Source organism: Erinaceus europaeus, chromosome 9 (genome assembly GCF_950295315.1).
Source record: "Erinaceus europaeus chromosome 9, mEriEur2.1, whole genome shotgun sequence".
NCBI classification, from domain to species: Eukaryota; Metazoa; Chordata; class Mammalia; order Eulipotyphla; family Erinaceidae; genus Erinaceus; species Erinaceus europaeus.
The window spans coordinates 43,886,980-43,914,548 of record NC_080170.1 but is presented as its reverse complement, the minus strand read 5'-3'; the positions used below and the strand labels follow the sequence as shown (position 1 = coordinate 43,914,548).

The 27,569-nt window shown below is 37.7% G+C and overlaps 1 protein-coding gene across 2 annotated transcripts in view; it reads left to right on the top strand.

Moving 5' to 3' along the window:
* Nucleotides 1-27,569, top strand: part of ACBD6 (acyl-CoA binding domain containing 6) — a 130,873-nt gene that overhangs the window by 61,759 nt on the left and 41,545 nt on the right. For both annotated transcript variants that reach the window (XM_060197775.1, XM_007525847.3), the window contains 2 exons: nt 5,112-5,217; nt 14,130-14,219. In XM_060197775.1, the coding sequence (XP_060053758.1) occupies nt 5,112-5,217; nt 14,130-14,219 (196 nt within the window). The remainder of the gene's footprint in view (nt 1-5,111; nt 5,218-14,129; nt 14,220-27,569) is intronic.

Genomic DNA, 27,569 nt, shown 5'->3' with positions numbered 1-27,569 from the left:
TTTTTATATAGTTGATCAACCTACATTACAAAGTTTGTTTAGTTATTAAATATAAATCCATTTTATTGTAAATTATTAGTTGAATGAGGCTTTTTGAAATAGTTTAGCAGTTGATTATATCTTATTGGATGAGACAGTTAAGTTTCAGTATCAAGTCTGTTTTCCATCATTTCTTCTACTCTCTAACCATTGCCGGCTTTTCACTAGAATCATCCCTTTTACTTGATACTGCAATAAGCTTTATATTTTGGAACAGTACAACCTGGGATTGCTATTTTTTTCTCAAAACTTTCTTGGTATGGTAAATGAAACTTTTAAGCAAGAGTAACAGGTCTAGTTAGAACTTGCTAAATCTTAGTAAATTCAACTGATCACATTTCCTAGAAGTACGACTTTCCTTTCTTCTATAAACTTGATCCAGAGTGAGCAGAGGGAATATTTTAAAGGAGAATGGTAATGAGATATTTAACATAGGAGCCTTTTTAGGTAGGTCAGCAGAAAAAATGTGTTTAAAAGTTGAAGAACTGAAAAATGACTCAATTCTGTTTTCCACATCTACGTATCTCTTCAAAGGTCTTTGTGTGACTCTCCCTACCCCCAGCCTACAGGCATGCATTCCTTAGTTTAGGAATTAGTGAAGAGGAATTCTGTAGGTATTAGCTTACACTTTTTTCTGTTTCCATTAGCTTAATAAATGTTTTTTCATTGTTTACAGCATTTCTGTGTTTACATCTAGTGGTTTAATAAATGTGTGAACTGAATTGAAGTACTTATTCAGTGTTTATCATATACCAATAGATTTTTTTTTTGAGCTGGGACCACACATGTATTTTCTAATCCTGTGAAGTAGATGAAATAGAAATTAAATGTATGTTAGATAGCTTGACTTCAAATTTGTTTTAAAAAATTTTTTTTAATACAGAGAGATAAAGAGTGAAAAAGACCACAATACTAAAATGTCCTAAAATGCAGTGAGTGCTAGGATCAAACATGGTTCACATACATGGCAAAGCAGCACACTTAAGTGAGCTGTATTTTTGGCTCTTAAAATACTCTTTTTTAAAAAATATTTATTTCCCTTTTTTGTTGCCCTTGTTTTTATCATTGTTGTGGTTATTATTATTGTTATTGATGTTGTTGTTGCCAAATAGGACAGAGAGAAATGGAGAAAGGGGAAGACAGAGAGGGGGAGAGAAGGATAGACACCTGCAGACATGCTCACCACTTGTGAAGTGACCCCCCTGCAGGTGAGGAGCCGGGGACTCTAACCAGAATCCTTAAACCAGCCCTTGAGTTTTGCGCCATGTGCACTTAACCTGCTGTGCTACAGCCTGACCCCCCACTTAAAATATTCTTTTGATACGAAAATACAATCTTTACAGTAGCATTATTTTTCTAAAACCAACCATTTATTATTCTTGTGATTGAAAAGACAACCATACTTAATCACCCTCTCATTTTCCATAAGAATCTGTCTTCATGGTTCAAATGGATTTCAAGGAAAACCAGTGACTTCCCCCCCCCATTGGTACAGTAAGTGTATTTCTGATCACTTTCAGAAAATGTGGGGTAATCTAAAGAGAGGTTTTTTTGTCTTATGCTGGGGGTAACATGCACATCCTTGAGGGTAGCATCACAAATATAACTCCCACCTGACATAGAGAATGAATGTATTTCATTTTTTTTAATGTTTATAGGTTTTTTATTTATTAATATTATTGTTCATTGGATAGAGACAGCCAGAAATCGAGAGGATAGGTGAGATAAAGAGGGAGAGAGAAAGAGAGACACCTGAACCCCTGCTTTACCACTCACAAAGTTTTTCCCCTACAGGTGGGGACTGGGGGTTCAAACCTGGGTCTCTGCATTGTAACAAGTGAATTCAACCAGGTGCACCACCACCCAGCCCTATATTTCATTTTCTCACTTATTTATAAGGAGGTAGAAAAGTAACTGGGTGGATTCATAAGATAAAGAAAAAGGGAAAGGATATTGAAGGATACCAACCTTTTTAAAGATTCTACTATATTGATGATGGTTTAATTCTCTTGCACATGTTCTGTTTAGGAAATGTACAAATATAGAAAGGTCACCTGTGGAAGACTGTACTAATGGGGAAATGTAGAAAAATAAAAGAGTTTGATTTGTATTTTGTACAGAAGCTTGGCAAGAGACAGTAAGATGTGAAAATATGCTGCTCCTGATTTTGTTTTTTATCCCCATTTTGGTCAGTAGGTGGTGCCATTGTATAAAGACAGCTTGGTTGCTGGCACTTAGGACTCAAAATACAGGCTGTGAGGGAGGAAATAACTACATTCAACAACTAAGCTTAGGAGTATTACTTAATTATTTTTATATTAATATCCCAGATTTTAGCACAATTATGATTTTATTGAATTTCTTTTTTGATGTTTGGATTGTGTCCTCTACCCTAAAGGTGCTTTAGAATACCTACCTGTCTGCCTATATGAATGAAGCAGGTATTCAGATGCAAAGCTATCTCCCAGAGGGTTAAAGAATAAAAAAGCTATAGGGGCAAGGGATGGGATACTGAGTTCTGGTGATGGTTTTGTCAGTGTTTCCTTTTTATAGATAAATTAAAATAAATAAATACAAAGAAAAAGAAAACTGGTATATAAGAAGTTTAAAAAAGAAAAAAGAAAAGCTATCTCCTACCCTTTAAAAAATTCACACATTAAAACAGAATAATTGATATAGATGCTATCTCTAAGAAGCATATTGAAACTACATATTAAGTAAAATAAACAGCTAGCTAAGATTGTATTTACTCTTCTGCTGCTTATGGCATGAGTATTCATGCACATTTGGGCATTGGATCTAAGAAGAGTGACTTCCACGAAGGCCCTCTCATTTATGAATAACATTTACATTGGCTGTGGGCAGCTCACACCCCAAGAATCCTCCTTTACTTTTAGTGCCCACCACCAGTTTTCAAATTCAGGACAATTGGATAGTACTCAATTCTGTTATGACTTCAAATGACAGTCCTCTCTCCCTCTCACTACTGAAGCAGCTGGCTCTTGAACTAGAGGGTTTTCTGTTACAGGATTGGAGGAAAATAGGTTGCTATTATTCCCATGTTGGGATTCAGAATACTTAGTGTTTTTGATGACAGGTAAATATAGCCGAAGTAGTATTACATGTAACCTTAATTTTAAAATATCAGACTTCTCATTTTGGGGAGGAGGGTTGACCTCAAATTTTGATATTTTCTTTCAGAGTAATTAATTTGTAGAAACGTGTGTTTTGATCTTAATATCTCTTGAAGGATTTCTAAATTTTGGGGGTGCTTTCCTTATCACCTGTATCTTAAGAAAAAATTAAAGTTAAGTAAGTAGCAGCCAGCTTGTTCTGCTGCTGCATAAGACAAGTTGTAAGAGTTGTTCATTTCTTGATAAGTCTGTACAGACTGTGTAATAAATTAGATACAAATTATCATTGGTTTCAGTGCCACAACTGAAAATTCCAAGTCAGATGAAATGTATACTTGTCAGTGTGCAAAACTGGGGAAACATGAGTTATGAGAAATCAACCCTACTGTATTGTAGTATACTAGTGTCTTCTTAAAGCAGGTAAAGTTTTTTTTTTAATTTTTATTTATAAAAAGGAAACACTGACAGAAACTATAAGATAGTTTTGTGATCTTCATGCTTGCATAATAGCATGACTCCTGGAAGACTCCTTTTCTTTTTTTATAATAGAAATAGAGGGGGGGGGGCGGCGGAGGCCAGGCGTTAGTGCACAGGTTTAAGCACACATGGCACGAAACACAAGGACTGGCACAAGGATCCCGCTTCAAGCTCCTGGCTCCCCACCTGCATGGGGGTCGCTTCACAAGTGGTGAAGCAGGTCTGCAGGTGCCTTTCTCTCCTCCTCTGTCTTACCCTCTCATCTGTATCTTCCCCCTCTTAATTTCTTTCTGTCCTACCCAACAACAACAACAACAAAATAGAAAAAAATGGCCATCAGAAGCAGTGGATTTGTAGTGCAAGCACCAAGCCACAGCAATAACCCTGGAGGCAAAAAAGAAAAAAAAAAGAGAGCGAGAGGGAGAATGAAAGACACGTAACTATCACGCATAGTGCTCCCATTTGGTGCCAGGGGTTCAAACCTGGACACTGGGTAAAGCCTTTTTTTTCTCCCTTTCTCTCTTTCTTTCTTTCTTTCTTTCTTTTTTTTTTTTTTTTTGCTAGAAGACATCATTTTATTTATTTATTTTCCTTTATTGGGGGATTAATGGTTTATAGTCAACAATAAAATACAATAGTTTGTATATGTGTAACATTTCTCAGTTTTTCTTTTTTATTATCTCTTTATTGGGGATTAGTGGTTTATAGTCAACAGAAAAATACAATAATTTGTATATGTGTAGCATTTCTCAGTTTTCCACATAACAGTTCAACCCCCACTAAATCCTCTTCCACCATAATGTTCTGGACCTTAACCCTCACCCACCCACTCCACTCCAGAGTATTTTATTTTGATACAATAAACCAACTCCAGTCCAAGTTATGCTTTGTGTTTTCCCTTCTGTTCTTGTTTTTCAACTTCTGTCTATGAGTGAGATCATCCCATGTTCATCCTTCTCTTTCTGGCTTACCTCACTTAACATGATTCCTTCAAGCTTCATCAAAGATGAGGTGAAGAAAGTGAATTCACCATTTTTAATATTTGTGGCATATATACCACAACTTACTCAGCCACTTTAAGGTCTGTTCTTGACCAGCCAGTTATCTGTAGATCCTGGAATTTTTTAAAAATTTTATATGAGATAGAAATTTTCACATAGTAATAAGAGCGAAAGAGAAGCCAGAGCACCATTCTGATAAATGCAGTACTAGTGATTGAACCAGGAGGCTCGGGCATGCAAGTTCCACACTCTACCAGTTGAACCATTCCCCCGGCTAAAATTTTGGTCTTAACATCTGATGTATTTTACCTTGTTTAAAATTCTCTATTTGTGTGAAATTATTTATAAAAATATATTCTATTAATGTAATAAATGAAAGCAAGTTTTGTTAAAAATATGTAACTTATGTAACTTTCTGTATTGCCTAATAAGACAGACACTTTTTCTTTCCCCACTCTAGGGAAGAAGACAAAAATATCTTTGATTACTGCAGGGAGAACAACATTGACCATGTAACTAAAGCCATCAAATCAAAAACCGTGGATGTGAATATGAAAGATGAAGAGGTATGAAAAGATGCCCTGCTGACTTCTGTCTTATCCTGTACTGTTCTGGCCCCAGTGTTTTTGTCAAGAGGCAGCCCAATGAAAGTCATTACAGTGTATACAATGGTTAAAAATATGCCAAAATATATAAATGAGATATTAAAATCAGTTATGATACTTGTTGTTTCTCACCCAAATATTTCTTTCCAGGTTGAGAAATTAGTAGTTGAACTCAAAGTAAAAAAAAAAAAAAAAAAAAAGCATGCAATAAATAGATCTTTTTTTTAATTGTTCTTTTTAAAGATTTTATTTATTAGTGAGAAAAATAGGAGGAGAGAGAGAGAACGAGAACCAGATATCTCTGACATATGTGCTGCTGAAGATTGAACTCAGAACCTCATGCTTTATCCACTGTGCCACCTCCCTGCCACCAATAAATAGATCTTTACTAGCACGGTGGTGAGGTGTTAGGGAAGGGAAGAGTTCTGTGGTCCTATAGAGAATCAGAACCTGTGCCTTAGGATGGTGACCCTCATAAATGCTTCTCACTTGTTTTTCTCCCACTTGGGTGGAACAGGATTGCTAGGGTGGGCTAGAATTAGGTCAATTAGAACCCCAAGTGATTAGGCCCTGATTAACTAACTAGTTTCCCTTGAAGGCAGGCCTATTTACAACAGGATGTTCATACCTATTTCAAAATGGCATTCTCTACCACCTTTCCATACTCTCATAGGAATTTTGTTTTATTTTGTATTTACTATGGGGACCCAGTCAAATCTCTTGAAGTATATCTCACAGTATTATAGACCCTGTCAGTGACAAGATCCCCTGACTTTTTAATTCCCAGACTTGCCCACACTGAGCCTCCATAAATTACAGGGCAGATTTCTCTACCTGGCTCTGATTACCAGGTGAGTTCTACTGATGAAACTAATTTGGGAAGGCAGGCGTCCTGTATTCCCCTGTCAGCCTCTCCAGTCTTGGGGACTATGACCTATAAGTTTCTTTCCCTCTCTTATGAACCCAAGAAAATTAGCTGCTTTTTCAGTCTGTTTAGCTTTTTCTAGTTGTAAGGATGGAGTGGCACTTTCCAAGTTACTCATAAATAGAACAGGAAACCAGAAGCCCACTTAACTTTTCAAGGTCACACTTTCACCCAGACATATTGTATGCATACTTTATATCTGTTAGAATTTTCCCTCTATCCATTAGCAAAAATAATACTTTATACAGTATAAGTTACAGTGTATAGAACACTTCTACTTATTACCATACTATCTTCACAGCAACCCTGAAGGCAAATGTCATCTTCATTTTACAGGCAAGAGCTAAATTCTGGAGACAAACATTCACTTGCTCAGCAAGTTTCAAGTGCAAATGGAATGTCCACATGGTGTTCTTTTCACTGCTGGGTTTTAAAAGTATAAGCAATTTCCACTTAACCCTGATCTATGCAACAATTTCTTGTATATAGTAGTAGTGAAAGTCACAGCCACATGTCACTTCTGTAAAGATCACTAGGCAGCAGTGGTAAAGTAAGTATTTAGAACACAAATAACTCACATGAAATAGCACAAGGTTTTATGAAGATGAAAGGAACACTGGTCAAAGGTGATGCTTCTGTCATTCAGTGGTTTTGATGTAGTCTGTCTTCCCAGCTTTTCCAGTGTGCTACCCAGGCAGTTGCCTGCCAGAACATTGTGTTTCCATGAGCAGATGAAGTGCTTATACATTCATAGACTGAGACGCCAGGAATTCAGCTGGGTTCTCTCATTGCTCCAAGCAGATTTCTGCCTTCTCAGCCATGACAACTCAGGCTGGGCTTTGAATACTGATGACAGGCTCTTTTATTATTAATCGGAGGTTTGTATGAATTAATTTAAGAACACTAGGGAAATGGGAACTCAAAATTAGAATCAGACTTAACAAGCTAAATATAACAAATGGTATTGCTTCATAACACTTAAAAGTTCTAGTAAATAAAACAGCAACTTGGTAAGCCTTGATGAATGTGTATAAGCTTAACATTAAGTGACTATATAGATACTTTTAATTTCATTATCAGAAGAAGAATATTTCTCTGATATGTAATAAGTTGGGCATCACTTTACTTTTGAAAGATACCCAGTTCTATGTATTTATGTCTCTGACATTTGAACTTGAAACATTGAGATATTGAGCTTGACAAACTGTTTACCAAGAATTTCTTGGGGATGGTAAATTGCTTTATTTAAAGTCCATCCAGTTCAATCCAGTTTCAGTCTTATTTTAAGTAACTAAAAATTACACTTCTTTCACTAAAAATTTGCTATGAGCACATAAAAATTTAATTATAGTCATGTAATGATAAATTCCATGTGCATTCTCACACACTTCTTCTTCTAGCGTTTGCCCTTCTTCCGTTGCCAGTCAACAGCGTCAGGTTGAGCCTGATGTAAAGTTTCGAGACCTCCTTTGAATCTGGAGAGGTGGCAGTCATTGACTATGTGGGTCATAGTCTGTCTGGAGCCGCAGGGGCAGTTCGGGTCGTCTCTGGCTCCCCAGCGATGGAACATAGCGGCGCACCGGCCATGGCCTGTTCAATAGCGATTGAGGAGGGCCCAATCGTAACGTGCTAGGTCAAAGCCGGGTTGACGCTTGCTTGCAGGGGTCTGTGATGAGGTGTTTGTTCTTTACCTCAGCTGACTGCCAACTCTGTTTCCAAGAGTCTGGAACAGAGAAGTTCAGTGTAGGCGTAGGGGACCAGATTGGGTGATGAGATGTCAAGCGTTGGACAGGGTGGGCGAAGATATCCGCGTATATTGGTCGAGCGTAGACGTGGGAAATGAACTTAGATGATGCCGCATCCCGACGAATATCTGGCAGGGCTATGTTGCTAAGAACTGGCAGCCATGGAACCGGGGTGGAACGAATGGTTCCAGAAATTATCCTCATGGAGGAATATAATTTGGAATCGACCAAGTGGACATGGGGGCTACAGAACCATACTGGGGCACAGTATTCTGCAGTGGAATAGCATAATGCCAGAGATGATGATCGTAGTGTGGAAGCGCTCACACCCCATGAGGAGCTGGCCAGTCTTGCAATGATGTTATTCCTCGCGCCCACCTTTGCTGCAGTTTTTATGAGATGTTCGTGAAATGACAGAGTGCGATCGAGAGTAACGCCAAGATAGACTGGCTGGGCTTCATGCCGGATTCTTGTATCGTCAAGCTGCACATTAAGCTCACGCGAGGCCGAGGCATGGTGTAGATGGAAAACAGATGATACCGTTTTTGCAGTGCTAGGGATTAGTCGCCATTTTTTACAGTAATCAGATATCAGAGACATGTCTTTCGTGTTTCCTCTCACACACTAAAATAAAAACAATCATCATATTACCAGTAATAGTTGGTTGGATCCACGACTCTTAGTACATATATATGTCTTTTGAATAAAATTCTCATGTTTCTTAATGAAGTCATTTTGTTATGAATAAGTATGATCTTGTGCATATATTTTATTCTTATAAGTTGAATTATTACTTATATAGTAAGGTGTATAATTCTAGTTTAGAGAAAAATCACATGGCATTTCCTGTTGATGGAGTAATTAGGACAGTGTGTATATTTCACATACTAGAAAATAGTTTTCTGGTTATAGTTACTATTCAGATAGTTCCAGGTTCACAGTCATGGCATCACTGTGTTATATATATACTAATTTATTTAAATTAAAAATTGAGTTATATTTTTAACCATTTACAAAAGTGTTTCCAAATTGAGAGGGGGAAAATATGAAAGGAATATAAAGATCTTAAAGTGGTTCAGTTTTTGTCCTTGAGCCATGTTGATGTATTCTTCATTTATTCCAAACATTTATAGTTTTTCCAAGAAAATGTTTTTAAAGACAAAGAATGATTTACCTTTTTTTAAGGTTTTTTTTTCTTCTCACTATGTAGAGCTCCATATGAGAAAGTGATAAAGTCTGAGAAGATAGCGTAATGGTTATGCAAAGAGGTTTTTTGTGCCTGAGGCTCTGAGGTCCCAAGTTCAATACCTAGCACTGCCATAAGCCATAGCTGAGCAGTGCTCAGGTAGAATCTAACTATAAATAAATAAATGGAAAAAATATTTATTTTAAAAAAGAGAGAGGGAGAAATAAAAAGAAGCTAGAACATGACATTTAGCACAAGGAATCAAAACAGAAGCTTCAGATATACAAATACTGAACACATTATCAGAGCTATTTCCCAGGATGCAGATTCAAAACTCCTTTATCCTTTAGCACACTAACATTGTGGTCTAATAAATGCTTATGAAGAGTTTTATTTTAATATATATGATAGTGTATTTAAAATTCTCACTTCCCTGAGAACTTAGCAACGTCATCTTTTTCTCACTTAGATCTAAGATAGTGAAAGAAGTTAAGTGGTAGCTTATTTTAAATATATGCCACATGTAGTGGTGTGTAGCTTCCTTTTTAATGCTGCTAAGTCCCATGGGAAACTATTGGCTTTCATGCTGCATGCACCTTACCATCTTAAACTGCCTCCCAGGCTCACTTCCGTCTTTGAAATAACAATCTCATTTTTCTGTTGGAGAGAAGATGGTAGTGTAGGCAGGGGGGTATTATGTAGTTTCTGGGGTTTTAAGTAGGGGTGTTCTCACTGGCCAGCTGCTATACAAAGCAGCGGCAGAGTAAAGAAGAAGGGGTAGAGAGAAATGAAGATACTGCAGGTTATTGGTAGAAGTCATGGTCTGCTACAGTGATGAATTAAAACCCAGATTTCTTTGTTTGTTTGTTTTTGTGTTTTGCAGAGAGAAATTCAAGCCAGCCTATTCTCCATATTTCATTTGCTAATTAGTACTATGCCATACTATCTTTGCTAGAATGGCAAGGTGACATCTCACAACCTTAGATGTATTACTTTTACTGAATTTTGTCTACTTATGTATGGTGTGTAAGATTTGTGTCTATTCTCTGCGTACCAGATGAACAGCAAGACTTCTTTCTTTCCATTTACATTAGTGATTCAAAAAGAAAGATCTAATTTTTAAAAAGTTCTGCATGGCATAAGGACAAGTAACTAAGGATATCAAAGAAGCATTTGAAATAGTAAGACCTAGTATTTTCCAGAAGGTGTGAGCGTAATACCACTTAATAGGTTAGCTGCTAGCCTGCACTTTCAGAGCACTTTAGAGTCATTCATCTGACTGAGGGAAGACAGTGTTAGCACCCATGGCTAACAGATGGGAACTCTTCCCCTGGTGCCCTGTATTTCACTGTACTTGAGTTCCAGAATTTATCCAGTGCTCTCCCAAGTCCTGTGGTCTTCTGGTGAATGAAGATTCCTTTTAATGAGCATTTTCTCCCATTATATCCCAAATATTTCTGTTTTTTTTAATTTTTATTTATAAAAAGGAAACACTGACAAAAACCATAGGATAAAGACTTATTTTTTTAAGGCTGTGAAAGCTAGAAACAATTATCAGATTTTGTAGTATCAGTAAAAACAAATTTAATTCAAGAACTTGTAAGCAGTTATATCATTTCTTGGAAGAAGGTAGTTTTTAAGCAAATTTAATTTTAATATGTATCTAATTCATGGTTTTTGTTATAAAAGAAAGATGAGAGCTTGTGCTTAAAATAACTCAGTGATTGTATTGTATCAGTCTGGATATGTTTGTGGTTTAAAAATAAGTGTTTATTTCCTAATTTTGTCAGAATCGTTAATGAAGATAGCATCTCTGCCCATTACTGATTATGCTAATATCAAACTAGAACATATTTACAGGAACTGTACAATTTGAAGAAGTCAGGTGTTACCACATTTATACCCTGGCTGTGTTGTTCTTTGTTCATTTAATATAAAACCCTACAAGGCAAAAGGTTCAGGGTCTGGTTTACTTTATCTATGCATATTAAGTTTGTTTCCTCCTATTCATGTTTTTTAGCTTCTTAGTCCTACATACCAGGTGGTACTAATGTAGATATCTTCAGTACTTGTACAGAAAATCATTGTCAGAGAATTCATTCTAATTCAAGGTTAATTAGTGTACCATTAAAATAATGTGTTACAAAAATTAATTACATTGTAGGTCAAAAAACGTGTTAAAAAGCACAGTGTAAATGTCTGAGAGCACATCATCCTACTTAAAACATTGCTATATGTGTGCCATGCTCCTGGAAAATATGTTCAAAGTGGAAATCACTACTGAGGTCCAGTCATAGGTATTTCCCCTAAAGTAAATTTTTGGCACTGCATATGGGAAGTTTAAAATATAACTCCCATTAACAGTAAAATATGTTGCTTGTCTGCTTTCCCATCGAAGCAACTAAGGATTTATATTTCAGCATTTATAGTCAATGTAACCCTACTGGCTTAAAGTTAAGGAGAAATGAGAATACAGGTTGGGAAGTAGAAATTGTCTGTACATTTGTGGTAAAAGTACTAGATGTATTACTACTATATTTTCTACTTAACTATGAACTAGTACTAGTGAGTGCCCCATATGAGTATATTACACATCATTTTTTATTCTATTAATTCTTGTTAGTAGTTTAACTGAGCAACTGTAGAATGTAAACTGAAAAACTAAAAATGTTAGATGTTTTGAAATTTTATCTGGATCTCTGACTGTATAAGCTTTGAAACAGTACATTGAACAGTAGAAGCTCTTAAACTTTGGTATGAGTGGAGGGTTTGGGAAGCCTTGTTAGTAACAGGGTGGTCAGGACACATTAGATCTACAGAAGTTTTAACACAGGAAACTGTTCTCTACTCAGCAATATATTCTTTTTTTTTTTTAATTTTTTATTTAAGAAAGGATTAGTGAACAAAAGCATAAGGTAGGAGGGGTACAACTCCACACAATTCCCAACACCCAATCCCCATAACCCACCCCCTCCCCTGATAGCTTTCCCATTCTCTATCCCTCTGGGAGCATGGACTCAGGGTCGTTGAGGGATGCAGAAGGTAGAAGGTCTGGCTTCTGTAATTGCTTCCCCGCTGAACATGGGCGTTGACTGGTCGGTCCATACCCCCAGTCTGCCTCTCTCTTTCCCTAGTAGGGTGTGACTCTGGGGAAGCTGTCAGCAATATATTCTTTATGTGACTTTTAGAATTGTCGCTATGATAAAATAAACAAAAACACTCTTAGCAGGCTCTGAGTGACTTTTGCTACTCCAAAAAATTGAATGCTTTAGCCAGATTTTCAGATTTTTCTGCTTCCCTTCCTCTTTGGGCTCTGTATGAACCTATTGGAGATTAGTATTCACAGATAAGTGAAAATAAATTGGGTGAATAGGTGAGATAGCTCACCTGGGATGGGTGCATGCACACAGCCCAGGTTTGAGCCTCATGTACCAGATGAGAGGACTACTGCCGTCAGGAAAATTTTGGTGCTGAGATTCTTTTTTTCTCTCAATCTTTCTCTTTCTCACTCTCGCTCTCTTGCTTTCTAGCTCTATGTTTCTCTCTTCCTATCTGAAAGCGTCATCCCAGAAAGGTGAAACCCTGAAGAAAACAAAAAATAAATTGAGCAAATGAAAGGGACAATTTGTAGAGAAGTGATGTAATGTGTGTGTGTGTGTGTGTGTGTGTGTGTGTGTGTTAAGAAGAGATCCTGGTTTAAGTAGTTGAACTAATAGGTGTGTGAAGAGTCTGAAAGATTAAGTGTTGGAGGGTTTTAAAAAGCATCTTTCTCCCAGCTTAAGCTTATTTAAATCTTTCTAAAATTACATCAAGTAGGAATTTCAACTTAATGCATGAAAACTATTCTTTTAAAACAGTGTCATTACCATTCTCAAAAAACAATGTGAAGACATACATCACTCATTTTTTCAGAAAAACAGTGGGAGGAAAGTGGTAGTTACATTTTGGACCACTAGAATTATTTCACTAAACAAGATTCTTTCACAGTGGAAAACAGAATTAATTCATTGATATTAACTGTGAGTCTTTGGTAGGTAACATTAAAATTAATGTTTCATATTTAGTATTTTTCTCTCCTGACAGTTAATCATTATCTTGTTTTACAAGTAGCTTTAATAGTCAGCATTTGAAGATAGGCAGTAGGTGTACCCGTCTCTTTGATCTATTTCAGAGTATAAGTTTGGAATACTAAGAGGAAATGTTTTGTCCCAAACTGATTAGATTTCCTTACGTTTAAAGGACAAAGCTTAAATAGATTTATACATACTACATGGAGATTAGCAAGTATTAAGTATTAATTATTTCATCCATAAGATTTCTTTCACTGGGTGTCGGGCAGTAGTGCAGCGGGTTAAGCGCAGGTGGTGCAAAGCGCAAGGAGCGGCATGAGGATCCCAGTTCGAACCCCCGGCTCCCCACCTGCAGGGGAGTTGCTTCACAGGCAATGAAGCAGGTCTTCAGGTGTCTTTCTTTCCCCCTCTGTCTTCCCCTCCTCTCTCCATTTCTGTCTGTCCTATCCAACAACGATGACATAAATAACAACAACCGCAGTAACTACAACAATAAAACAAGGGCAACAAAAGGGAATAAATAAATATTTTTTAAAAAAGAAAAATATATTTTAAAAAAAGATTTCTTTCACCAAAGGAAGGGAACATAATGATTTACAAAAATGTCCACATGTATAAGGTACTTTAAATTTTTTACAAGCATTTTCTTGTAGCTCAGTCATTCAATAAATATTGCAGGTATTGTTTAGTTTGCCTTTACCTCTACTCTACAAATGAGCAAATGCAGGCTGCTAAAATAAGTTGTTGGACCAGTATGTAATGGATTTTGAAACAAAACTCCGGATTTCTGATTGATTACCTGCTACTATCCTCATAGAGTATTTTTATGTCGTTCTTACAATAATTAACCTATAGTTCCACATATTAGTTTGTCTTGAAATAGCATTTTTATATGGTCTCACTGTTGCATTCATTCTTTTTTCTTTTTTTTCCCCCTCTTCTTTTAGGGCAGAGCGCTGCTCCATTGGGCTTGTGATCGAGGACACAGGGACCTCGTCACAGTCTTATTACAGTACAGAGCTGATATTAACTGCCAGGTAAGAGGGATACAGGGGAGCTTTTTGAAATTGTTGAGGTAAGAGGCCAGGCAGTGGCATACCCTGTTGTGTGCACACATTACCTTGCACAAGGACCCCCGGTTCAAACCCCTGGAAGCTTCATAAACAGTGAAACAGAACTGAAGGTCTTTCTCTTTCTCTATCTGCTCTGTCCCTCTCAATTTTCCTTTGTCCTATCAAATTGAAAATAATAATTAAATATTTTTTAAAGAAAATTTTAAGGGCCAGATGGTAGTGCACCTGTTTAAGCACACATACTATAGTGTGTAAGGACCCAGGTTTAAGCCCCTGGTCCCCAACTGCAGAGGGGAGGCTTTATAAGCACTGAATCAGGATTGCAGGTGTCTCTCCCCCTGCCCTCTCAATTTTTCTCTGTCTCTATCCAGTTAAAAAAAAAAAACTACAAAAAAGAAAATTTTGAGGTTAAAATTCATATAACATAAAGCTCACCATGGCAACTATTCTCAAGCATATAATTTGGTGTCATTAATGTGTTTAAGTGTTGTGCAGACATCACTACTATTTAGTTCCGCGGCTCTTCATCTCTCCAAAAGGAAGCCTTGTACCCACTCAGCAGTCACTCCCTATTCCCTTTTCCTCTTTAATAGTCATCCTGGTGGACATAGAGTGATGTCTCATGGTAGAATTTTATTATTTAATTTTATTATGATAGAAACAGGAACAGAGTAAGGAAGGAGATAGAGGAAGAGAGAGAGACACCCCTGTAGCCTCCTCCACTGATTGTGAAACTTAACCTCCTGCAGGTAGGGACTGGGCTCTAGAAACTGGAGACACACACACACACAGGATACACACACACACACACCCCAACTAGGGACTGGGCTTTAGAAACTGGATACACACATACACAGAAACTGGATACAACACACACACACACACACACACACACACACACACCAACTAGGGACTGGGCTCTAGAACCCAGTTGTGATTTTTAATTTTCATTCCCTTCATGTCACACCTTGGCAACAATGATTCTGCTTTCTGCATCAATGGATTTGCCTATTCTCAGCAGTTTATGTAAATGGAATTACAGAGTGTGTGGCCATTGTGTCTGGCTTCCTTTACTTCATATATAATATTTTTAAGAGTTACCCATGCTATAGCATGTAACAGTATTTCAGTTCTTTTTGTGTCTAAGTAAATAATTATCCATTGTATGTATATGCAATATCTTGTTTATCAGTTCATGAGATGTCGGATAATCAAATTGTTTCCATCTTTTGGCAATTGTGAATTACTGTGAACATTTTGTACGTGTTTTCATTTTAATACGTGTTTTATTTTTTTTGTTTTATATGTAGAAGTAGAGTTGCTAAGTGATAGGAGTTTGAAGTTTAACTTTTTTTAATTAGTGATTTACATAATTTGACTTACAAAATCATGGGATAATGCCACACCATTCCACCATTTTATATCCCTATTCCCTCTACTAGAAACTTCAGTAGTTCTCCCAAGGTCATGGACATGGGTTGACTATTAGTTCTATTACTGTCTATATTGATTTACATTCACTCTTTTTCTTTTCTATAGCCCTGCCTTCTCTTACTTTTTAAGTCACACCTACACCTATTGCTACTTCTGAGTGTCCTTCCTTTTTTCTACTTCTCTCTCTGACTTTTGTTGGAATTTGAGTTTTCAGAGCCCTATGATCATCTTCCCCTAACATTTGCCCCTCTGGGAGTATGAACCAGAATTCTTTATGGGTTGCAGAAAAAAGGAGTTCTGACTTCTGTAATTGCTTCTCTGCTGGACATGGGCATTGGAGATTGATTCATACACCCAAGCCTGTTTCTGTCTTTCCCTAGTGGGGTAGAGCTCTGGAGAGGTGGGGTTCCAAGACACATTGGAACACATCATCTGTTCAGGGAAGTCAGAATGGAATCATGTAGCCTCTGCAACTTGGTGGTTGAAAAACAGTAAGGTATAAAGCAAGAAAAAATGTTAAATAAACAGGAACCAGAAAGTAGGAGTAGAGTAGATGAGATAGGGACCTTACAATGGAAAGAAGCTAGGAAATCTACTTTAGATATGTTCCACAGGGCCCATGACTTTACTAATTTTTGCTTGTGCATGATAGCTAACATGCAGGTGAACTAAAATATTGTCTGGGAAGGTGGTGTCAGAGTTAAGAATAGAACTAGAAAGCTGGATTAGGGAAGAGAGTAGCTCCCAAACTTGAAGTATATAAATACAATTAAACTGTCTAACCCCCATCATTCTGACCCGGGGCCCATATCTATTCACATTTAGCATGGGAACCTGTATAACCTCTGCATCTCTGTCAGTCTGAGCTCGCAGTCCAAGGTCACAGCTGGGAACATTCTAGGCTGCACTTATTTCAAGACCCATCCTTCTCAAGTGGCAGAGTAGGCTGACCCATCCTCCCTTCAGAGAGTGATGCAGTCCCTACCATTGCTGCTTTATGGTGAGGGCAAGGCCCTGGAGAAGCCCACAAGAGGGCTTATGATGATGTTCCTGATGGAAGTGACCAGTGATGGTGAAAAGAAGCATCTATTAGAGGTCCAGGCCCATCATATCTATGTGGAAATTCAAGGATTCCCTGACTTTTTAAACAAACCAAAAACTTTTCTACAGGAGCTACACCATTTTATATTCCCACCAGCACAAGGATCCCAGATTTTCTGCTTCTTTGCCAGCACTTGTTATTTTCTTATTTAATAACCATCTTAGTGGTGGTGAAGTGATATCTCCTTGTGGAATGATTTTTATTTGAATTTTCTTAATGATTATTGATGTTGAGTATCTGCTAGTGTTCTTTTGAACAGCTTATATATCTTATTTGGGGCAGAAATTAAGAGAAACCTCTTGACTGTCAGTTTGGGCTGCTAACATGCCTTTAAGTCAAAGGGCTTTTGAAGAATAACTTGCAGAGTAGCTTTTCCCTTGTAAATTCTGCTCTGGTTTTGTTATTGAAAACTCTTTTCAAATATAGACAATACGAACATAATAAATGGAAGGAGAGGTTCATCTCCCTCATGACTCAATCTTTCTTAAACAGCATTATTATTGACTGGCCTATCAGTTGCCAAAAAGGAAAATCAATTTTATTAGAATTATTTACTTGGCCACAGATCTGGGTACTACCCCAGCTCAGACAGGCTAATGTTATAAACTATCTGAAAACTAATTTTTATAGTCATCCTGTAATAAAGTAGTAATAAGAGAGATGTCAGAATCTACTATGTTTTCCTATTGTTTATCCTTCAGTACACTCACGTGCACACAGTCATATACAACTTTATTGCAGCATATTTTTTTATAACCTGTGATTCTGATGAAATTGGAACTTTTACTTTTATTTAAAAGATCTTTAGTATACTCCATTTGTTATCTGACACTAATATAGACACAGCTTTGACTCTTCCATTGCTTTGTATTGATTTTTCTTTCAACTCATGCAGTTCTTACTACACTTGAGAATAATATATGGGTTAAATATACACACCAACACCCCATACCTCTTGAATAATTTTGATCTTTCAAACTATGAGGAAAAATTAAAACTACCCACAAAGCACATTAAAAGACATTTAAATGCAGAACATTTATTTCTAGGTTTTCTCATACTTGTTGTAAAATAACATAGAAATAAGTGAGGCAGAAAGAGAAGTAGGAACATCTCTGACAGTAGATGAGAGAACATTCTGGTGAGCTTCAGTATTTTGAAATGGTTAACATTGCTTTTTTTCCCCTTAATATGTTTATGTTAGGGGATGCTGAGGGTTTGCTTGAAGACTATATTTTGCAGTTGTTAAATGTTATCTGAAGTTGGCTAGTAGTAAAGAATTCTATATTCTTATATATATTTTTATTTTTTTCTTTTTGTTGCCCTTGTTGTTTATAGTCATTGTTGTTGTTATTGTTGTTGGAAAGGACAGAAAGAAATCGAGAGAGATGGGGAAGATAGAGAAGGGGAGAGAAAGATAGACACCTGCAGACCTGTGTCACCGCCTGTGAAGCGAACCCCCTGTAGGTGGGGAGCCAGGAGCTCAAACCAGGATCCTGGTGCCTATCCATGCACTTTCTGCCATGTGCGCTTAACCCGCTGGGCCACCGCCTGGCTCCCTGTTCTTATATTTTTATCTATTTATTTTATTTTAATTTTATTTGATAGGACAGATAAATTGAAGAGGGAGGAGTAGGGATAACAGTAGCAACATAGGTTGTTTGCAGGATTTTACAATTACAAGCAAATGTACAATTTATAATGTGTCTTCTTAGTCTTATAGATCTTTAAAGTAATTTCCTAAAAATGGAATTACTGGGTTGAAAAAGGTAAGCGTATGTGTAATTAGTTTGGGTACTGCTAAATTTATCTCCAGAGAGCACTGTTTTACCACTCATAAAGTTGCTGCACCTAAAGATGGGACAAGGGCTTGAACCCAGCTCCTTGTGCATGGTAATGTGCACTTAACCAAGCACACCACAGCCTGGCCCACAAGGTTTCTACATTCTTGCTGATTTTTCTTTTATTGCCTTATCAGTTATTGAGAGAATTGTATTAAGGTCTGATTATGAATTACCTGTTTCTCCTTTTAATTGTGTTTGTCTTTAACCTGAAACTCTTTTAACTTCAATTTGCTGCCCTCAAATTTTAGCAACCATCAGTGTCTTGTCCTCAGCAGTTGTTCTGTTGGTATTTCCCTAATGGTGATTTTTTTTCCATTTCCTTCCTTCATCATGCCTTTAGTAATAGGAATGCTTTAGAGAGGATCTGACCATTTTCCCCCAGTACAGGCTCATTAGTATTTTCTCTATCCCAGCCCAGGATCTATGATTTCTCCAGGAATCTCTGGTTTCTTTAATTGGAGAATGGTGTTTACCTTAGGGTAATTCCCCTTCTGAATGAATGTGGAGATCTGTCTCACCCTCTCACAGGAAATGAGACTTGATTGATGGATAACAGTAGCAACATAGGTTGTTTGCAGGATTTTGCAATTACAAGCAAAGGTACAACTTTTGTTGTTGTTGTTTGTTTGTTTTTCAATTGCCACCAGGGTTAGTGCTGGGACTTAGTAACAGCAATATGAATCCATTGCTCTCAACAGCCTTTTTTCCTCTTTTCTATTTTATTAGACAGAGAGAAATTGAGAGGGGAGGGAGAAAGATAGATACCTGCAGATTGTGCTTCACTACTTGTCAAGTGCGCCCCCCCATGGGTGGGAAATGGAGGTTTGAACCCAGGTCCTTGTGCATAGAGTTCCCCTATCACTATTTTGATAAGTCATTGTCTACATCAAATATTTCAACTGTAAGTAAAACCATAAATATGCTCAATTTTCCTGTTTTGTCTCACCTATTGTCCATGTGACCCTAATTAAAGGGTTGATTTTAAAAGTTTGAGCTAATGTGTTAAATCACCTGTGGGATTTGTTTGAGAATTGCTTTTACTCCACTTAAGAATATAGTAGTTACTGAAAGTCAGCTGTAAAAACAAGTGCTCTTTATCAAAACACAATTTTGTCATTTGACCCTGTCCTATATTATCTTCAGATTATCAATTTTTTTCAAGTTATTTCTTTAGTTCTCATTCTCGGACACATTTCAATGAGTACAGTTCTCACATCAGATTCTCTCTTTATGTGAATTATGTTTTGAGTATATAGTAAAAATGTTTACTAGTGCTTGAGCTTAAAACCTTTTCATGGCGGTCGGCGGTGGTGCAGTGGGTTAAGCGCACATGGCCCAAAGCGCAGGGACCAGCATAAATATCCCGGTTTGAGCCCCTGGCTCCGCACCTGCAGGGGAGTCGCTTCACTGGCGGTGAAGCGGGTCTGCAGGTGTCTGTCTTCCCCTTCTCTCTCCATTTCTCTCTGTCCTGTCCAACAGCAAACAACATCAACGATGGTAGTGATGGGGACCACAGCGAGGCTACAACAAAAAAGGGGGAAAAAATGGCCTCCAGGAGCAGTGGATTCATGGTGCAGGGCTCCAGTAACCCTGGATGAAAAAAAAAAAAAAAAAAAAGAACCTTTTCATGGGGAAATGTATAACTGTTCTCTAAAATTAATGAGGTTTCACATTATCTGTAGAACCTGAGTGATTATTTATGTGGGAGAGAAGGTTAGGGGAAGGAATAAAGATTCAGTCCAATAGATAAGATTTTGAAAAACATAATTGTTTCATTTTATTACAGAAACCAATTTTGTGTGGGCATTTATTTTTCATAAGATTATTTGGCAAGGCCATTTCTCTCTCTTTTTTTTTTTTAGTGCTTTGAAGGGTTTTACAGAATTCTCAGATTTCAGGGATATAATATCACAACCATATATGATCAGTGTAACTCATCACACTCTCCACCAAAGTTCTGTGGCCTGCATTCTCAATAATCATCACAGTTTGTTAAAAACATTTATTTATTTGTTTGTTTACCAGAGTACTGCTCAGCTCTGGCTTATAGTGGTGCAAAAGATTGTACCTGGGACTTTGGAGCCTCAGGCATGAGAGTCTTTTCACATAACCGTTATGCTACCTCCCCATGCCCTGTTAAGAACATTTTTAAATGGCTGGGGAGACAGCATAATAGTTGTGCAAAAGACTTTTTTTTTATATTTATTTATTTATTCCCTTGTGTTGCCCTTGTTTTATTGTTGTAGTTATTGTTGTTGTTGTTGTTGATGTCGTCATTGTTGGATAGGACAGAGAGAAATGGAAAGAGGAAGGGAAGACAGAGAGGGAAGAGAAAACACCTGCAGACCTGCTTCACTGCTTGTGAAGTGACTCCCTTGTGCTTTGCACCACGTGTGCTTAACCCGCTGCAAAAGACTTTAATGCCTAAGGCTCTGAGGGCCCAGGTTCAGTCCTCAGCACCACCATAAGCAAGAGCTGAGTAGTGTGCTGGTCTTTCTCTGTATCTTCCTCTTTGTATCTCTCTCATTAAAAAACAAGTAAGTTATATTTTTAAGAACAGGGTTTTTTTTAAACAATTTATTTATTCATGATAAAGATAGGAGGAGAGAGAGGAAGAACCAGACTTCACTTTGGTACATGGGAACCCAATTTAGGGCTTCATGCTTGAGAATCCAATGCATTATCCACTAAGACCCCTCTCAGACCACAAGAACACTTTTAAAATAATAAATCATGTCCTATTATAATAAGGATATATCTTTTTTTCTTTTTAATTTTTATATGTATTTATTTTCCCTTTTGTTGCCCTTGTTTTTCATTGTTATTATTGGTGTCATTGTTGTTAGATAGGACAGAGAGAAATGGAGAAAGGAGGGGAAGACAAAGAAACAGAGAGAAAGATAGACACCTGCAGACCTGCTTCACCGCTTGTGAAGCGACTCCCCTGCAGGTGGGGAGCTGGGGCTTGAACTGGGATCCTTATGCAGGTCCTTGCACTTTGCGCTATGTGCACTTAACCCACTGCACTACCGTCCAATCCCCCACTAAGGATATATCTTATACACTAGACTTTTGATCACAGTTTGTGCTCTTTGTGTTGCTTTCATTATTGAAATTATTACAATGCATAATCATTCTAACTGAATCTTTTTTATGTTTCCTAAAGCCAATTAAATATTGGGGGGGTTGTTTGTTTGTTTGTTTTTGCCTCCAGGTTATTGCTGGAGTTCAATGCCTGCACTATGAATCCACTGCTCCTGGAGGCCGTTTTTCCCATTTTGTTGCCCTTGTTGTTGTTGTTGTTGTTATTATTGCCATTGCTGTTGTTGTTGGATAGGACAGAGAGAAGTTGAGAGAGGGGGAGAGATAGAGACAGACACCTGCAGAACTGCTTCACCACTTGTGAAGCAAACCCTCTGCAGGTGGGGAGCCAGGGGCTTGAACTGGGATTCTTATGCCAGCCCTTGTGCTTCGCACCATGTGCACTTAACCCGCTGCGCTACCACCTGACCCCCCGATGAAATATTGTTTTCACACTTAAAGAGTAAGTCATAGAGTTGGGGAAGTATATTTAACAGATCCCGTTCCCACTGATAATTGTAGCTAACATCATGATGCGATCTCATTAGCTAATATATAATTCACTAATTCACTCCAATGGATCATAAATTTAAAACAAATATATTTATATAACATTCTTGTTATATAAATATATAACATTCTTGTTCTCTGCAAATTTAAGTATTAACTTCTTAGCGACATTCTTATTGTCCTGCTCTTCATGCATGAACCAGCTATAGGGAAAATGCACTTTGCTAAAAAGTAGAATTTCTCCTAGATTGATTTTTTTCCATAATTCTCATAGATAAGTAAATGTCTTATATTACACTTTTACAATGATTACTCTTATGAAGCCCTGAAATGGCATTCATGTGCTAAAATGGCAAATATTTTGATTTTTCTATGCAGTTAACATGTTAGAAAAGAAGTTCCAAAGGACAAAAGTAAATAAATAAAAAATAAATGGGGTAATCAAAGTCAGAAAAATTGGTATTGGCAGATTCTAAATGATGTTCCTAGATGAGCAATCTTTCAAAATACTTCTTGTACATTGCTGCTATTCCTTTATTTATTATTAAAATAACATGATCCATGAGGAGCTTAGGGTGACTTTCGGCCTAGCTAATTCTAATTAATCCAGTCAGGAAGAGAGTAGGGTAAGTGGAGCAGTCTATCGGATTGAAATTCATAACTTAATTGAGGTCAAAGTCCCGGTCTGGGAGAACAAAAGTCTTTTGCTAGGACCAGGCAGATCAATAGCAATAAATATCTGGCTTGGATACAAGTAGCTTATAGTGACAGATTATCTGACAGTGGCCAGAGGTCTTGGTCTGTTAAGGGCAGAGTCTTGAGCATGCCATGGTTCCTGCTGATGTTCAATCCATACCCATGACAATTGTAGAGAAAAGTGGTATTGTTGAGATCTCTTGAAAATCTTAGGGAAGCACTGGGTATGAAACTCCATTAATTTCTGTTTGTTAATATCAAGAAATGTTCTCAATTACACATTTTTTTAGATAACAGAGGAGTTCCTGTCACCTTACCAGTAAGATCTAAAAGATTTACAAAGTTGATTGATCTTGAAAACTGACTTTCTATTAATAATTTAAAAAGTATATGGACTTGCTTTTGATGAAGAACATAGCATGTTAAGGAGTTTGTGTTGATTGAAATGTAATGATGGAACTATTGTGTAGGAATCTTCCTTGTTTTTAGTACACAGTGATCATTTAGAAATAAGATATAATTGTATCTATTATTTCTTTTTCTTTTTTTCCTTTCTCTCTTTCCTTATTTTTTGCCTCCAGAGTTATTGCTGCACTCAAATCTACTGCTACTGGAGGCTATTTTTTCCCCTCTTCTTGCCCTTGTTGTTTATTGTTGTTATTGTTGTCATTGCTGTCATTGTTGTATAGGACAGAGAGAAATTGAGAGAGGATGGGAAGACAGAGAGGGAGAGAAAGATAGACACCTGCAGACCTGCTTCACTGCTTGTGAAGTGACCCCCCTGCAGCTGGGGAGCCGGGTGCTCGAACCGGGATCCTCATGCCAGGCCTTGCACTTTGTGTCATGTGCTCTTAATACGCTGCACTACTGCCTGGCTTTAACCTACTTGAACATAAAGGGGAAAATGTGATCAAAAGTTGGCTTTGGTGTTTATCCATAGTACCAAATTACTTAAATAACACAACACTTTGGCCTTATACTCATTATTTAATAATAATGCCACTCCAGCTCAACTACTTTCTGTTCTCTGTAAGGAATTCTTGAGATCTACAATTGTAGCCTTAAAAAAAAAAAAAAAAGTATGGAGGCAACAAGGGCAACAAAAGGGAATAAATAAATAAATAAATATTTTAAAAATATGGAGGGCTTTAATAGTTTATCTTCCATTTCCATTGACCCTCCTACAGTCTAAATTATCATTTGTGTGTATGCTACTGCAACATGAATTCTCAAATAAGACTTTTTCTCTCTTCTTTATTTTCCTTTCTTTCTTTCTTATTTTTCTTTTCCCTCTGTCATCATTACCAGGGCTTTCCTGCTCTGGGCAGACTTTTTCAGACAGATTAGGTAGGTAAGTAGGTAGGTAGGTAGAGCAACAGAAGAAGAGAGGGAAAAGTACAGCACTAGAGTTTCCTCCAGTGTGGTGGGGCCCTGGCTTGAACTTGGATCTTGCTCATGGCAAAGCACACACTATCAGATAAATCTCTCTTAGATATCATTATCTAAATGATATTTATGGTGTATATGAAATTTCCTGTGGTTTAAAAAAAACTAAGAGTTTTGTTGTTGTTGTTTGTTTTGTTTTTTTTTTTCTTTTTTTTTTGTTAGTAACATGCTTGGGGACACAAAGCTTGCTAGGTAACTAGCATTCATACCCAGTATTTTGAAAGCAAAGTCCCTGCTTTCTTCCAGCATTACAGTACTATCATACTCTATCTCCCTGATTCAGTTCTTTGAAATTCAGAGCCATCCAATGCATTTTTATGAGGATTATAGTAATAGGTTCTTTATGTCCTTTATATTGTTAATGAAATTCTTATATACAGGCATCATTTTATTCACTGGGTATCCCATTTGGTATAACTTTTAATCTATTACACTCTTGTCACAGCTTACAATTTTCCTTAGTAAGTTTTATCTGTCATAGTTCTATTGAATAGTCACTTCTTTTGCTAAGTTTGTATCTGAGAATGAACAACTGATCCACAGTACAATGTGAATCAAGTTCAAATTACTTTGAGCTCAGAGAACACCCAGTGTCATCTTATTTTTACATCTAACTGAATTATAGGACACTGTCAAAGTGTTATGACCTGGTATAGTAAATTGCTTCTTCTTAATAGTCCCCTGGCTGCACTCTCTCTCACTATTGCTGTAAACCAGAAATTGTTGACATCTTACACTATCAACAAAATAAGCTTGAAAACAAAAGAACTGGTCTATTCCTGGGAAATCCACCTTCAGGCAGAAAAGTTTGTGAGCATTTTAGTAGCCTTTAACTAAATCATAACATTGTGTATGCTTTCAAGTTGGTGTACCCTTAGAACTGGATTGATTCTACAATCTGTAACTTTTAAGAACTCAAGAGGAGATGTGGGGAGGGCGAGAAAAAGAGATGGGGCAAGACCTGCAGCACTGTTTTCACCGCTCATGAAGCTTCCCCCCTGCAGGTGAGAACCAGGGACTTGAACCTGAGCCCTATACAGTCTAATGTGTGTGTTCAGCCAGATGCACCACCACCCAGCCTCTGTAACTTTTTTTTAAAAAGTAAGACAACTTTTCCTTGATGAACTTAGAAGTCATTGACTTTAAAAGAACTGCCTTGTTTGTATGTTGAAATGGTGGCTCATTGACTTCTGAGATATATTATTTAAATGTGTGTTATAGAGACCAGGCAGTAGCACACCTGGTTGAGCATACATTATTATGTGCAAGAACCTAGGTTCAAGCCTCTGGTCTCTCCACCTGCAGTGGAGGAAAGCTTCCTGAGCAGTGAAGCAGTGAAACAGTGTTGCAGGTCTCTCTCTAGTTCTCCCCTTCTTTGCCTCCTGCCCTCCTCTTGATTTCTTTGTCTCTATCCAATAAATAAATAAATATAATGTGTGTTATATATTTGACTGTGCATGTTGGTATCTCTGAGTCTTTAATGTTCTTTTTTTATTATTTTTATTTATAAAAAGGAAACACTGACAAAAACCATAGGATAAGAGGGGTACAACTCCCCACAGTTCCCACCAACGGAACTCCATATCCCATCCCCTCTATTGGAAGCTTTCTTATTCTTTATTCTTTTTTTTTTTATCTTTATTTATAAAATAGAAATATTGGCAAGACTATAGGACATTTCCACATAGTTCCCACCGCCAAAACTTTGTATCCAATTCCCTCCCTTGATATCTATCCTATTCTTTATCCCTCTGGGAGTATGGACCCAGGATCATTATGAGGTGCAGAAGATGGAAGGTCTGGCTTCTGTAATTGCTGAACATAGGCATTGACAGGTCGATCCATCCTCCCAGCCTGTCTCTCTCTTTCCTTAGTGGGGCAGGGATCTGGGGAGGCAGGGCTTCAGAATACATGATGGGGTAGTCTTCTCAGGGAAGTCAGGTTGGCATCACGCTATCTTCAGGAACCTGGTGGCTGAAAAAGAATTAAGATATAAAGCAGAATAAACTGCTAACTAATCATGAACCTAAAGCATGAATATTGCAGATGAAAATTTGGGGACTTTACTAGTTTTTGCCTGCACCTGACATCTAATATGCAGGTGGACCCAAGTTATTGTCTGGAGAGATAGTAGTTGGACAAAGGACTAGAAAGCTGGATCAGGGAAGAGAGTAGCTCCCAAATATGGGGAAAGTATATAAATACTGTTACTGTAAAACCCATCAACTTGATCTGGGACCCATATTCAGCACAGGAGCCTGTGTAGCCTCTGTATCCCTGTAGGTCTGAGCTTGCATTCTGTGGTCACAGCTAGGAACATACCAGGCTACACTGATTTCAGGACCCATCTTCCTTGGGTGATAGGTAGAGTATGTTGACCAACCTCCCTTCGGAGAATGGAACATTCTGTACCATTGTTGATCCACACTGAGGGCAAGGTCCTATAGGGGCCCACAAAGGGGTACCTTATGTTGTTCCTAATGGAGATGACCAGTGACAGCGGCAAGAGGGATCTGTTAGAGGTCTAGGCCCATCATGTCTATGTGGGAATCACAGGACTCCCTGACCAGTGCTCCAGGTGATGCGGTAGCCTGGTAGTGACTAAAGAGTCATCATTAAAGTATGCCAGTCTCTTGCCTTTACTCAGCTTTTGTAATCCTTACCTTGTCTGACAAGGTTAGCTTTAGCGTGATTGAGGGACGTGTAATAGGAGGTAAGTGAGGCGGCTATCTAGGTCTACGTAGAAACTGTTTCATTAGGTACTTTATGGTGTCTTTTTAGTTCTTTCTACTTACTTGCTTCATTTATTGACTAACTGTAAACTATTGTGCACTTTGGCTTTAACATATATATTTTCCCCTAACTACTGGATACATGTACATATGCCCTATCTCATGGGCCCTGGTCCATATCTAGGTTTTGAAGTTTTGTTAAGAAGTGCACCACCCAGGAGTTAGGCAGTAGCATAGCGGGGTAAGCACATGTGGCGGTGCAAAGCGCAAGGACCATCTTAAGGATCCTGGTTCAAGCCCCCAGCTCCCTACCTGTAGGGGAGTCACTTCACAAGCAGTGAAGCAGGTCTGCAGGTGTCTTGTCTTTCTCTCCCCCTCTCTGTCTTCCCCTCCTGTCTCCATTTCTCTTTGTCCTATCCAGCAACAACGATATCAATAATAACAACAATAATAACTACAACAACAATTA